Source organism: Canis lupus, chromosome 25 (assembly GCF_003254725.2).
Source record: "Canis lupus dingo isolate Sandy chromosome 25, ASM325472v2, whole genome shotgun sequence".
Classification (NCBI taxonomy): Eukaryota; Metazoa; Chordata; class Mammalia; order Carnivora; family Canidae; genus Canis; species Canis lupus.
Window position 1 is genome coordinate 18014731 of NC_064267.1, and position 15423 is coordinate 18030153.

General features: G+C 39.0%; 1 protein-coding gene across 1 annotated transcript in view; it reads right to left on the reverse strand.

Annotated features, from left to right (window-relative positions):
* Positions 1 to 8510: 8510 nt before the first annotated feature.
* ZMYM2 (zinc finger MYM-type containing 2) overlaps positions 8511 to 15423 on the reverse strand; it is a 120285-nt gene continuing 113372 nt past the window's right edge. The window contains exon 23 of the mRNA XM_025462771.3: positions 8511 to 11271. Within this exon, the coding sequence (XP_025318556.1) occupies positions 11229 to 11271 (43 nt within the window). The 3' untranslated portion in view covers positions 8511 to 11228. The remainder of the gene's footprint in view (positions 11272 to 15423) is intronic.

The window sequence follows — 15423 nt, forward strand, 5'->3', positions numbered from 1 at the left end:
CAGGTGTTGGCAAGACATGGAGAAAAAGAAGCCCTCATGCACTTTTGGTGGGAATGTAAATTGGGCAGCCACTCTGGAAAACAGTATAGAGTCTCCTCAAAAAGACTACCGTTCATTCCCGGGTTTCGGCACCAAAAAAGACTACCCTATGATCCAGTAATCACATTACTGGGTATTTACCCAAGAAATACAAAAACACTAATTCAAAGGGATACATGCACCCTGATGTTTATTGTAGCATTATTTACAAGAGCCAAATTATGGGAATCAACTGAATGTCCATCAATAGATGAATAAAGAAGAGGTGGTATGTGTATATAATGGGATATTATCAGCCATAAAAAGAATGAAATCTTGCCATTTGCAATAACATGGACGAATCTAGAGAGTATAATGCTAAGAGAAATAAGTCAGAGAAAAACAACTACCATATGATTTCAGTCATGTGGAATTTAAGAAACAAATAAGCAAAGGGAAAAAAGAGAAATAATCCAAGAAACAGACTCTTAACTATAGAGAACAAACCAATGCTTACCAGAGGAGAGGTGGAGGGAGAAGATGGGTGAAATAGGGGATGGGGATTAAAGAGTACACTTATCATGATGAAAAAAAATAATGCTCATACAATAAAATGATTAAAATTATAAAATTAATATGTGCTCATAAAATATTACTTGCTTAAAATATTTTTAAAAGACTTTTTGATTCATATTGTCAAACTGCTTCCCAAAAAGAATGTGCTGAATTATTTCCTTGTCAGCAGCCTAGGAGCACACATGTCTCACCACATGTGAGGACTTTCCCCTCACTTTCCTCAAGTAAATTCAAAATAGTTCTGTGAACTTACTCCCCAAATGTTAACTGGCTTTCATTTACATATCCAAAAACAGAAGCCCCTGATACTTATGAATTAGTGAAAGTATCATTTCACATGACTGGTAAGAACTAAAGTAACCGAAATCCCCAAGAACACAAAAATATGAACATTTGAAAACATTTTCAGCTATTTTAAAACTTTGTTTCCCTGTTTTCCAAAGTGACTATTCATTTACTTGAACAAAACATTTTAAAATGCAGTTGTCATCTATTCTATGCCTCCAAGAGCTGGGCAGTTTGTTTTATAATAAATGGTGGCCTTAGTTCGTACCATGTGATTGAAGGGCATTCAGCACACGTTGGAGCCTCTAATCACAGCCTATAATCTCGTTTTCACATTTCTCTCTGGTATATCCTACTTGACCCTGCTTATTGAAGCACTTTTATTGTGCTGGTTAAAAGAACAAGGGATTGAGCAGAAACAAAAGTGAGGTCTGAGAATTGTTTTTATGCCATGTGCCCAGTCCAGCTCTACTGCTAAATGAATAGAAACTATCTGGAATTTAGCCAAAGCTACTTGATGGAAAACTCTGACTTCCAAAAAGTATTCCTGGTTCTTTTTTAAAGCATCACAATTTGCCCAGGATGAAAGAGAAAGGTTTGTGTGCTCACAATAAGAGCACAGCTAGCTAGGTAGCTGGCCATATAATCCAGATTTCGTCAAACTTTCTGTAAAGAGCTAAATAGTAAATATTTTAGATTTTGTGAGCCAGACAGTCTGTGATGCAACTAACTCAATTCTGCTACTGTTGCAAGAAAGTACCCCTAGATAATATGTGGCCTAATGGATATGGCTGTGCACCAATAAAACTTTACCCAACAGGGCCACAGCAATATTTGATCTCCAGCGTAGTTTACAACCTAATAGTTGTCTCTAAGGTCCCTTCCAACTTTGAAATTCTTCAAATCTGTCACAAGGCTTGGACTTCTGGGGCATGTGGTGTTTTGGATTTAGGATGTCCAATATTGGCTGGTGTTTAGGATGAGGGTGGAGAGAAAGGAAGTTCTGCTAATCTCCAGACACAAATAGATTCAGCATATTGGCCAGTAAAACTACCAGTTGGAGGAGGCTAAATTTTTGACTCAGATGTTAACATTGAATCTTTTTTAACTCAATTCCTGTGAGATTTCTCCAATCACGGGTGAATCTTCCAGTTCTACAGTTGTACGGAATCCATTCCTAGCCTGTATTGTGATGAGAGGGAGCCACAGGAAACTTCAACTCTTTAGAGAACAGACACAAGACAAAACTGCGTAGACAGCTGAGAAATGGTGGACTGAAGTCCGCACCCCTCCTTGGATTCTTTTACAGGAAATATGAGTTCAGATGAATGATCCTCTGATATCCGCAGTGCCTACTTCCAGGAAAGCCTCAAAAGGGAAACGGAGCTCTTTTTCTCCTCCTGCTTTTCACAGCAAAATTCTCTGAAGGCAGCAATGTTACTTTCTCAAGTTCCTAGTCTGTGTATTTAACTCAACATCTGTATTTGCCCCAGTGCTTCTGACATCCAGGCATCCCGGTCTTTTTTTAACCCCCACGCCTGCCCCATAGTAATGTATTCACTGACCATCAAGTTGCTGGTTGTGCCTTCTAGTCTCTTCTTTCTATTATCCTAAAATGTAGTCATTCCCCACATTTCTGTCCTTTGTTCTTTTCCCTGTAAAGTCTCCCTTTTGAGATCTCATTCATTTCTAGGTCTGTATTTCTTTGTGATCAATCTCAATTTCTTCCCACCTTTCCCTTAAGGTTCAGTATTCCAGCTGGATCCCAAACTCAACATATCCAAGCTGGATTTAGGAACTCCTCAAACTGAGTACTCCTGCCCTGGGTCCTCTTTCAGTTTATGGCATCTCTCACCATCCCAAACTCAAAACCTCAGAATAATCATTCACTTCTCCCTCTTCTTCAATCCAAATTGTACCAATTCTTCTGTCCTGGTTCCTCTGCCTGGCAACCCTTACTTTCTATTTCCTGGCCTTTTAATTGTAGTCTCTGCCTGCAGACTGGCCCCTGTTCAGCCCATCTTGAGCAAAACCACTTAGATTAACATTTTAAAGCTCCAGTTTGAATTCACTCACCTATTTAAAAACAATCTGTAGCTTCCCATTTAAATAAAGCCTTGAGACCCTCCATAATCCAACTCCACACTATTGTTGGCTTTTCCAGCACCATTGCCCCACATGAACTTCACATTTCAACGAACTCATTCTTCTAACGAGCCTAGCAGCCTAGCGGATCCTTTCTTTAGTGACTGCTTTTGTTTATGTCTGATAATGAAATGTCTTCTGTCCTTCCCTATCTACTCCTCAGCTTCAATTTAAAATCCAATCCCTCCATGTTAGTTCCCCAATCACTGTAGCCCAAAACAGCTCCTTTATCCTCTCTCTATACCCCATGATACTTAATTTGTATCTTTTTTTTTTTCTGAGTGAGAGAGCGAGGGGGGAAGGGGAGGAGAGGAGTTTGAAGTAAAAAGGAGAGAGAGAATGCCAAGCAGGCTCTACACCGTGTGCAGAGCTCCACACAGGCTCCATCTCACAACCTGGGCCAAGATCAAGAGTCGGACACTTAACCAACTGCACCACCCAGGCACCCTTCATCCCATGTATCCTAAGTGGCATGTGAAATGATGCTTTTTTACTAAATCATAGGCATCAGGGGCTTCTGTTTTTGGATACATAAATGAAAGCCAGTTAACATTTGGGGAGTAAGTTCACAGAACTATTTTGAATTTACTTGAGGAAAGTGAGGGGAAAAGTCCTCACATGTGGTAAGACATGTGTGCTCCTAGGCTGCTGACAAGGAAATAATTCAGCACATTCTTTTTGGGAAGCAGTTTGACAATATGAATCAAAAAGTCTTTTAAAAATATTTTAAGCAAGTAATATTTTATGAGCACATATTAATTTTATAATTTTAATCATTTTATTGTATGAGCATTATTTTTTTTTCATCATGATAAGTGTACTCTTTAATCCCCATCCCCTATTTCACCCATCTTCTACCTCCATCTCTTTCCTCTGGTAAACATCGGTTTGTTCTTTATAGTTAAGAGTCTGTTTCTTGGTTTCTCTCTCTCTCTCTCTCTTTTTCCTCTGTTCATTTGTTTTGTTTCTTAGATTCCACACATGAGTGAAATCATGATATTTGAGAAACATCATTATAGGACAGTGGGATACCTCTCCTGTAGATGATGAACTTGCTGAGGGCAGAAACTGACTGTCCTATAATGATGTTTCTCACACAAGGCCTTGCCCATTGTCTGTATCCAATTAATACTGATCAAATAAATACGCATAAATGAAGGAGGGATATTGTTTTTACCATTCCTGGAGAAAAGGTCCACAAAGCTTTTTTTGTTTAGGGGTTGAATTTTTTTGTATCTTTTAAGCCCTTTCAAAGAATAGCACAACCATGAATTTCATTGATGGGACTTATAAATATAAAATTAATCTTAACAATAAAGAGTAAAACAAGAATGGCAGCCCCTTCCCAATGACCTTATGCCTAAAAACATTTTTAAGGTTGTCATAGTAAACTATAGAAAAATACTGTATAATTAAAAATCCTCAAAGGAACTATATAAAAACACATGGCATTTTAATGAAAAGATGGAATATAAACATAATTATATTTATATACAAATAATATGAGTATATGGATAAGGACAAGATGGGGGAAGTATTAATATACTAGGAAGATGAAATTTCAGATTTGTTATGCTAAAATGTTTTCCCCTTATGCTTACAATTTAATAGTCTTTACTGATCTTACAAAATTATCTGAGTCCTCAAATTAAAAAATCTAAGGCAGAATATTTCACCAAAAAGAATGAAAATTGTTGGGATCCCTGGGTGGCTCAGTGGTTGAGCATCTGCCTTTGGCCCAGGGCATGATCCTGGAGTCCTGGGATCGAGTCCCACATCAGGCTCCCTGCATGGAGCCTGCTTCTCCCTCTGCCTGTGCCTCTGCCTCTCTCTCTCTCTGTGTCTCTCATGAATAAATAAATAAAATCTTTAAAAAAAAAAAAAAAAAAAAAGAATGAGAATTCTTTTGAATGAGAATGTCCAGAAAGTTGTCATTTGAAAATCCTAACTCCAAAAAGTAGTCATTTTCTACTATCTCTGATACAAAAATTCTTCAATATTTTTTTTTGCTTCATGTCCTTGATTGCCTGCAGCTCACTAAACGTGTTTCCATCAGCCTTTCATTGTACAGTGTCAATACATGGCTGCAGTTCTCTGTTGTGTATTAACTGAAAGCTTGACCACATGACTGTCTCAGACATTTAATTCAATAGGATGGAGAAGTTTCTGGTCAACATCATCAGACTAGGGAGTGAAAACAAGAAGAATGAGAATTTAAACAATAACCTCTTATTTCAGAAGGCTTGTTCTTTTGTAGAAAAGGCTTTGAGCTAAACCCACCAGTATCTTGAGGGTTTCTGCAAAGCTACCATAAAGCTGAGATTTCAGCTATAAAACAAACCCATCTCTTTTTTTGGTGATGCTCCTCCATGTCACTAGCTGGAATATGCCTCAAATAAAGCAATCCAACACAAACTGCCAAAAAGAAAAACTCTTTCCTTCCTGTACACATTTAGGGAAAAAATAGTTATAAATGATGTCTGATAAGTACATACCAGCCATTCAAAATGTGAGGATATGAGGCTGCTTGAATTACCCACCAACTTAAGTCCACACATACTATTTCCTTAACCAAAGGAACAAATTCAAGTATACCCAGCAGGGCTTGTGTGACAACAGATAATACTTAAATATAGATCTTTTATCTTCAGGTCCAGAAAAAAAAGACATAGTTTTAATCTTGCTTTTCAACCAAAGAATTTTGTAACTCTAGTCAACCTCCCAATAATAATAATTAACAGTAATAATAATTGCTCTAAGTACTCACTATGTGGAAGACATGTGGCCTGCTGCACAGCCAGTGTCACCAGTGTCCTGGAGGCAAGAGGAAGGCCAGGCAACCAGTTGTCAGGATGTCAGTCTAACAAAGAGCATTCAAACGTGACCAGAAACGTAACTATTACCTGAAACTGTGTTTGCTTCTTGGTGGGTGTCAGGCCAAAAGACACAACCAAGCCAAAGAATAGGAAAAGGAAGGGTTTTACTTGCAACAGGTAAAGGAGAGCACCAGGGATGTTCCCAAATCAGTGTCTCCTCAATCAATAAAACAGGGAGTTTTAAGCTAAGGGTGCATCAATATTCATGAAGGGACTTGTGCAGGGGGAATTCAGCAAGGAAGTGGGGCACAAGTCATCTTCAGGTGAGAAAGTCCAGGTCAAAGTCAAGAGGGCCAACGAGGTCAACATCAACTAGTCTTTGGCTCCAGTTGGTCCAGTATCTGCATGCTCAAAGGGGTTTAGATCCTCCAAAGATAACCCAAGAATGTGGGTGGAACCAGTCTTCACACTTGAATCAGGACTGGCAGTTTTACCACTGATTGATTGCCCCTGATATCATCAGGTTCTCTCCTGGCTCGACAGTGGCTATTTGTTCTCAGATTCTCTCACAAGGTGCTAGGGAGCTCGAAAATGACATTTCTTATGTCAAAGAAAAAGCTACGTCTCTCTTTCTTTTGGGGGGACTCCTAACTCTCTTTCCTTATGTGACCACACAGAGAAAAGTGGACTTTGCAGAAGTCTCAGCAAGAACAGCATGTGTGATGGGAAGATGTGCTTTGGCCAGCGGCCTGGGGAGAAAGTGAGATGCCCAGGGGGCATATCCAAGCTATATGGGTTGGCCTCTCAGTTGCCTCCCCTGGAGGGCACACCCAGGTGACCATATTTCCTCAAGTGAGGTGTGCACATTACAGGCCAGAGCAGACTTCTGGGAGGACCTTTAGGGAGAGGCTGAGTCCTCCCTCCTGGCCTCCTTTTCACCCACCACCACTCCCAGGTCAGCATCTCTTAATTTAAAGTTGAACATGTTTAAAGAATACTATTTTAAAGGGGAGCCAAATAATGAAGCCAACCAGCCACCAGCAAGACTGGAGCCAGCCCTGCTCCCTCTATATCTTCAAGGGCTCCACTTCCCGTTTCCCAGGGCCAGGGAGCCCTACTCGCCAGGGCCATAGCCTGCTGTGCTGGTATGTTGCGGGCAGAGGCCTGGCTGGGCTGCCTCCATCTCTTCCTCAGCTACAACTGCTGTCATCCATGGGAGCTCGAGCCTGAAACTGCCCACGGCCATGACTCCCTTTCCTTCACCCCCTGACACACATGCCCTCCAGCACCCATGTGACACTTCACTCCTCCTGGCGGAGTCTCTGCTGATAGGTTCAGTCTCCTCAGTGACACTGTGACTGTTTTAAAAACTTCCCAAGACATATTTGTCAGGTACCTCCAACAAGCCTCTAGCAAGGATGAGCTTCAGAATAAGCATTTCACACAGAAATGCAATTTAGAGATCAGCTAATCCATGGTCATGACAGATATGGAAGAAGGAGTAAAGGAGAGCTCCTCAAAAGCTGCTGGGCAGTGTCAGGCATGACGTGCCCACTAGGCTACGTCACCCTTGTTGCCGTGACCCCAGGACAAAATCTCATTTGCCCTGGAAGACCCATTTTTAGCTCTCTGAAATGCTTTGCCTGGCCTCCTCTCACATCATGTCACAGGCTCTTTTTTCTCTTTATCTGTTCTTCTACATTGTGAGGAATATCTTGAGGAAATACTATTCATCTTTGTTTACCCAGTGCCTCTCAGGCCTGATACCATAGTAGGTCCATGAATACTCCTCGAATGAGGTAGGAACATCCCTTCAACAAGTCATGGAATGCCAAGTTGAAAACTGCTTTTTTATATATATGCATGTTTTCCTTTGGAATGAAATAATGACTGAGATAAAAGCAGCAAGGTAATGGCCACTTAATGCATAAGACAAAGACAAGATAGATAACTTTGGCATGGTAAATAACAAAATTCCCAAAATATCTCCTTCCCAAGCGGATGTGTAATTATCTACACGGAGATGTTTATATTTCAAGTCAACAGGCATGAATTAATGTTCTTTCTATCAGAGACTCATATCTTGAATGCATCAACTTTATTAAATTTAAATTTTCTTAATGTGATAAAATAGACATTACATAAAGTTTACTGTTTTAATCATTTTTATATGTACAGTTCAATGACATTAAGTACATTCACATAGATGCGGAACCATCACCACTATCCACTTCTAGAACTTTTTCATCTTCCCAAACTGAATCTCTGTACTCATTAGACAATAATCTCCTATTCCCCTCTCCTCCCAGCTCCCGCAACCACCATTCTACTGTCTCTATGAATTTGCCTATTCTAGGGACTCCATACAAGTGGAATCATATAATTGTCATCCTTCTGTGTCTGGCTTATTTCACTGTAATGTTTTCAGGGTGCATCCATGTTATAGTGTCAGTTTTTTTTCTTTTCAGATTCCACATTTTGTTTATCTATTCATCTGTTGATAGACATTTGGGGAGTTTCCACCTTTTAACTACTGTGAATAAATTTAAAATGTTTAAGTAATATATTTAAATAATTTAAAAATAAAGCAGTACTAAAAGGCACATAATGAAAACTAGCAGTCTCCTGCTTCCTGTCCTATTGCTCCCCAAAGGAAATAACTTTCATGTCATTTAGCTATTCTGGTCATTTCAACCATCTTTCTTTTTTTTTTTTTTTAAGAGTTTATTCATTCATGAGAGAGAGAGAGAGAGAGAGAGAGAGGCAGAGACACAGGCAGAGAGAGAAGCAGGCTCCATGCAGGGAGCCCGACATGGGACTCGATCTCAGGTATCCAGGACTATGTCCTGGGCTGAAGGCGGCACTAAATCGCTGAGCCAACCGGGCTGCCCAGCCATCTTTCTAAATGTAGTGTATTTTCTTGAGTTTTTTTTTCTTGAGTTTTTAATGCTTTAATGTAATCTGCTGATTCCCCACCATAAGAGCTAGCTCTCCTACTACACATACCCTTCATGTATCCACAGAGCTATCTCCCCTCTACCATAGCCCCAATACAACTACATCACACATTTTGATAAAATACATTTCAGTGTTTATTGTATTATGCGTGTCAGTCAGGGTCCAGCCAGGAGACAGAAGCCATACCAGTAATATGAACAGAGAAAATTGAACAGGAAGAATTATTAACTTAGCAATTAGGAAAATGATTGAAAGAGAACCCTAAAGAATAAAGATATATCAGGTGCACAGAGAAACTAGTATCTCTAGGATGGACGAGAGTGCCCACAGAAGGGCCAGTTCAGAAGAGCCCTCTCCCTAAGGTGGAGAGGGTGTGGCTGTGCACAAAAGTGCGATCATGTGCCGAGGCTGGGCTGATACCCAGGTACTCACCACTAAGGTGCCAGGGAATCTCACTGGGAAGCTGCCCACTGAGAATCTGTTGGCAGCCTTAGCGTGAAAATGAGGAAACCAAATTCCAAAATCCAAGAAATGCCCCTTCCTCTTGCAAGGTCCACCAGTGCCCTTTATTAGACAAGGTTTGATGTTGCAACATCGCCAAAGGAAATATTTATATAGAGTCCAGCTCCAATATCACAAAGTAGGGCAAAGAGGGGTGAATGTGGAGCAGACAGGTAATACCATGTTTATGAAACAGTGACCCTGCAACCCTCTTCACTACCCTTCATTGCCTCACATCTGGGTTGGATCTCCTATTTCCTGGATCCATATCTTCCTCTCCATTTACAATCTCATTTTGGTGGAAGTGTCACTTCTTGACAAAGTTTTACCTAAGAGAGGTAAACTTCCTGAGAATATGCATCCTGAAAATGTCCTTAGTCTACCTGATAGTTTAGCCAGCTATAGAATTCTAAACTCATTTTTCCTCAGAATTTTAAAGGCATTGCACCATTATTTTTTAACTTCTAGCACTGCTGTTAAAAATCCTGATGACATTCTGATTCCTTATCTTTTGCATGTAATCTGTTTCTTGAATTTTTTTTCTTCCTCCGTGGAAGCCTTTGGGATCTTTTCTTCCTATCCAGATTTTTGAAATTTCACAATGATGAGTCTTGGTCCGAGCCTGAATTATTCTGGGCACGCTGTGCCCTTTCAATCTGGGTAATCCTGTTCTCTGGATCTGGGAAATTTTCCCATATTACATCTCTGCCATTTACCACCCCTGTACTTTCTCTGTTCTCTTTCTGGAACTTATAGTTGTTTGATGTTAAATCCCCTAGGCTGAATCTTTGGGAAGCTGCCCACTGAAGATGTGCTGACAGTCTTGCCCTGAAAACAAGAAAACCAAAGCCTGAAATCCAAGGGCAGCCCTCTTGCAATGTCCTCCAGCGCCCTCTACTGACAAGATTTGACGTTGTGACATTGGCAAAAGAAGTGTTTATGGAGTGGGGCTCCGGGATCACATAGCAGGACAAAGAGGGGTGGATATAGAACTGAGAGGCAATACATTTTCCTCTCTCATACTTTGCCCCTTTTCATCTTTTTTCTCGGCTTTATGCAATTTTTCTCAACCTTGTTATCCAGTTTTTCTACTGAATTTTTTGTTTCTGCTATTGCATTTTTTTTTAATTTTCTGCTATTGCATTTTTTAAAAATTTTCCAGTCTTTAATATTCCCTTTTCATAGCCTGATTGCTTCCTGTGTTTGTGTATTACTTCTTAAGCTTTTTGGCTTTTTTGTTTTTTGGTTGGTTTGGTTTTGAGGGTTTTTTTTTTGTTGTTGTTGTTGTTTTTTTTGCCTCTTACACTGTGGCTTTTTCTTCCACCTCCTTTTTTATTTTATTTTTATCTCCATCTTCCACTGAAGCTTACCTCAAATGTCTAGTCGATTTTTCTTAAAAGTACAAAACACCTAAAAGGGACCTCTGTGGGTGTGGGTAAGTTTCCTGCCTGTTGGAGTTCACCCTAAGTTCGCTGTGCAGATTGTGATGTCAGCAGCTGTAGGTATCTCTGTCTTTTGTCTTGGGCTAGTTGTTTCCCAAGAGGAATCCTCAGATCTTCTGCCAAATGGGCTAGAAGCCTGGCCTCAAGCATCCCGGGCACCAAGGGCCAGGACTTGTTCTTTTAATCCTCCTGTTTCCAGAAAAGCCTTTCACTCCTGCCTCAGTTGTGTCTGGTTCCTGAGTCCCAGGTCTTTCTGTCCCCTCTCCTCTAAACCTCCAGACTTCTACAGGTAGAGGAAAAGGCTGCATAGAATGGGGAGAGGGCTAAATGGCTTCTTTTTAGACTTTTATTTATGTTTTTAGTAATTTCTACACCCAACATGGGCTCAAACCCACAACCCCGAGATCAAGAGTTGCATGCTCTTCTGATGGACCCAGCCAAGCACCCCTCTTTTGCAGACTTTAAAACAATCTTCTATATCCTATCTTCAGAGCATCTGGTGCCCCCAATTCCTGAGACTTTTGGAGGTTCTGGAAATAAATCACCAGCTTTTTGTTAACTTATCTTACTGAAGACATATTCACTCACTCACTATAGTGTAGTGAATAAGCACACAGTGTCTGGAGCCATGATTGCTTATTGGTACCCTAGTTTCATCACTTACCAGCTGGTGAGCTAGGACAAGTTATTTAGCCTCTTTGTACCTCAGTTTCTCCAACTGTAAAATGGGAATGATACAAGTACCGTATAATAGCTTACAGCAAGGGTTAACACACTATAATCCACAAATGAAATCTGGCCCACAGCCTGTATTTGTATGGCCTGTGAACTAAGATTGGTTTTACATTTTTAAAGGGTTACAAAAATCCCAACTCACAGAACATATGACAAACCTTAAGAGGAGAACAAAGCCATTAGTTAACTATTTAAAAGTTTTCTGTCCTGACTTACAGGGTAGTTGTATTAACTGAACTAAAGCAGTTAAAGCACTAGAACGAAATAAAGTCATTCGCTTATTCTCCAGATTGGAGGTATATATTTTATATATGTACTGGAATTTTTAGCTTATCAATGGCATTTAAAGCCATTGAGACCACAGAAGAACCCCAAAGGATTAAGTTAAAGAGGCCCAAGAACTGACCTCTGGTACCCAACTTTAGGAGACCAGAGAATAAGGAGGATAGTAGCAAAAAACACCAAGGACTATATGAAGTCAGAGAAAAATCAGGACAATGTAGAATACTGGAAACTAAATTGTAAAAGCATTTCAAAAAGGATGTGATCTATAGTTTTAAATGCTTCTGATAGACTAAGTAGTATGATGGCTAAGAATTAGCCATTGGATTTAACAACACAGAGGGTCACGGGTGACATTAGTGAGCACAATTAGTGAAATGATGGGGACAAAAACCTTAAATAAGAGGAAACAAGAGACGAGAAATTAAAGACCATGAGGACAGAAATTATGAGGAATTCTGCTACAAAGAGAAGCGGAGAAATGAGGTGGAGGGAAGTAAAATTAGGACGTTTCTTTCTTTCTTTCTTTTTTTTTTTTTTTTTTTTCAAGATGGGAGCAACAAGAAATTGCATTCTAATGGAAACAATCCATATACATTAGGTGGGTAAAGGTGATGGTGGGAGGGATGGAAGTCTCTTGATTACTTTAACATTGCATTAATTATTTTCATTGAATTAGGAATCAAGGTAAGCAATTTAAGCAAGGGTTGACAAATTTGCAGACTTTTCTTCCTATCCAGACATGCAGGCAAAGCCTTACCCACAGTCTGTTTTTGCATGACATACTAAGAATGGGTTTTGTATTTTTAAATGGTTGGAACATTAATTTTAAAATATTCAGTGACACATGAAAACTATATGAAATTAAAATTTCAGTGTCCACAAATAAAGTTTTATTGGAATGCAGTCATGCCTTTTCATCTACATATTTTTATGGCTGCTTCTGCATTATCAGGGCACAGTTTAGTTGCAACAGAGTAGTATGTGGTGCTCTACTAGATTCGGGCTGCTACTCAGTGACTTAGTCATGACAGTGTCTCAAGTGCCATGTATATTGCCATACACCATCATTTAATTGTTTTTTTTCTTTTTACCATTGCAAATCCATGTCAAAATAAAATGTCTCTTGAATGTCACACTCCCAAAGCACAGTGGCATGTACATTATTCTTATCAAACTAGGTAGCATTGTCTTTTTATTCAACGACATTATAGATATGCTAAAAGAACAGCATTACCAGACTGAGAATTTATCACAATATTTCCAATTCAGAGGAAAGCAATGGTCAGAAAAATAAGAAAAGTTGAAATGGAATAGCTCAGTCCAGCAGAATTTCCTCACAAAAATGAAAACATTCACATGAGGCTGCAACCAAGTAAGTTCCAAGTGGCTCGTTTGCTAGCCAAGCAAGTCATTTACCAACAGCTAACTAAATCTTATCTGATTGCAGCAACCAAAGAAATGTATCCAGATAAAATAAGCTTAGCCTTTTAAGTCATTTAAAACTTTAAAAAGAAGGTAAAGGATTTTAAGTGGTTTATCTTAGCTCTTGATGAGTCAAAAGATTTTTAACCAGTACTGCTTAGCTGTCTTCAAAGAGTCAATGTCATTAGAAGGGACTGAAGAATTAGTCTCAACAGTTTGTTAACAACTACAGGCAAGAATATTTTCAAAGTTGAGAAAACACTAATTCAGTAAAAATGAAAAAGTAATCTAAGATGTGTGCAAGAAATGGTGGCAAAAATATATATGTCGTATAAAAAGTCTTAGTTGAAATGTAAATATTTAAAGCCCATCGTTGTTCATGGTATTGTTCCTCAGCAGGTACTTTTTAGTTGAATCTATCATGTGTTAATTAAGCCGTAGTATCAAGGGTTAATTTCATTCATTCTTGTGGACATGAGTAGGTCAGGTTAAGAAGCTGAATATCCTGACATGCCATATCACACAGCAGTCCCAGTGGCTTAGCAGTACTAAGGTAGCATTGTGAGGTTCTGAGTTCAGGGCCATTGACATTGAATGAAAAGAACCGTATTCAACCACTATTATTGAACAGAGTAACTTTAGAAATTGGTTTTTGTTGCAGGCTTCATAATGGGTTCTTAATAAATTCAACCTAAAATTACAAGGCAAAACAGTGCTTAGTAAAAAAAAACATATTGCAGTCATTCCCAACAACTAATGTTGCTTGAATCACTAGTAACATCAAGCTGCTTACAATTCTCATGCTGTTGGTAGTTAAAAGAAGCATCTCCAAAAAAATAAAACATAAAAAAATAAAGAAGCATCTCCATTCCCACACCTATTTACAGCAGATAGATATATCTTCCATGTTCAAACTATAGTTCTACCAGTATGTTTCAAAGATCAATGCAAGTGTAATGGAAATTTCCTTATTTCAAAATTCATTTATAACTGTGCAACTGAAGAGATCCCATCAAATTGTCAGAAGTAATTAACCTACAACATAATAACATGCTAAAAGGCAAGTATCAAAAGAACCTAACTGTATAAATGCCTTCTATGTGATGAATATGCTTGATCAAAATCAGTCATGGATTGATACCAGTATTTGGCAACACATATTTAAAAATATACTTTCAAAGATGAAATGTGCAAAATCTAACAGATGAACATTTGCAATTGATCTTGATGTTAACTTGAAATACCAATTAAGCAAAAGGATACTCCCCCAAAAGGCATCCTTCTCAATAGACGTTAGAAGTTGCACTCAATTATTACATTTTGAATTGTCAATAAATTTGTGAAAATTTAAGTATCTACATAACTTCCATGTTGCCCAAAATATGGACTCTCTGGTACTTTCCAGAAAGTTTGTTGACTCCTAAGCTTAAGGATGGGGAAGTGTTAGAGTTTTGAGACGAGAGGAAAAGGTAGGAAATAGTAATCGAGGAGAGTGAGACAATGAATGGACTAGAGCAGCATTGGTCATGGTTGTGTCGGTCTCGGTCTCTCTCTCTTTGGTACATCCTGCTGCAGATATGCAGATGAGGGCTGGCAGAGTTAAGTGCTCTAGTTGTGGCTATTATTGGCTCTGCTAAGCCCATCTCCATTTAGCTATCTGCCTTCTGTCTTCCAAAATTTTGCTGCATACTCACCTATTAATGTTTGTCTTGGTGTATGCTTACTAATAAACATGTTATATCATTGAAAAGCAGTTCATGGATGACGGGGATTGACTGAAAGGATTACCTACTTTCATGTCTGTTAACAGTAAATGGACAGCAAAAAGGTTAAGCAGCACACATGAACTTTCCCATATAGACCTTAATTTGGATCACAGTTCCAGCATTGTCTGTGTGGCCCTAGGCTTTATTGATCTTTGTAGATAATACCAACAAACCTTATGGGTTATCAAACAAAAAGTACTCCAATAACTATTGATCTTATTCCCCTTTACACACACACAAAAAGCCTCAAATTTATAGAAAACAGAGAAATAAGTCTATCTCAGATAATCCACATTAAATTTACCTAGCTACTTATTTATGGCAAAATAAAAAGCATGTGCCTCCATAGCTCACGACTCTGAAACTGTGTGGATAAAATTAAGTGACATTCGAAAACAAAATGGAAGGCTCCAGTTATCAGTAAATCCTTCCATAGATGCAGTTTCCTAGAGGAGGGCTTTCAAACATTTGACT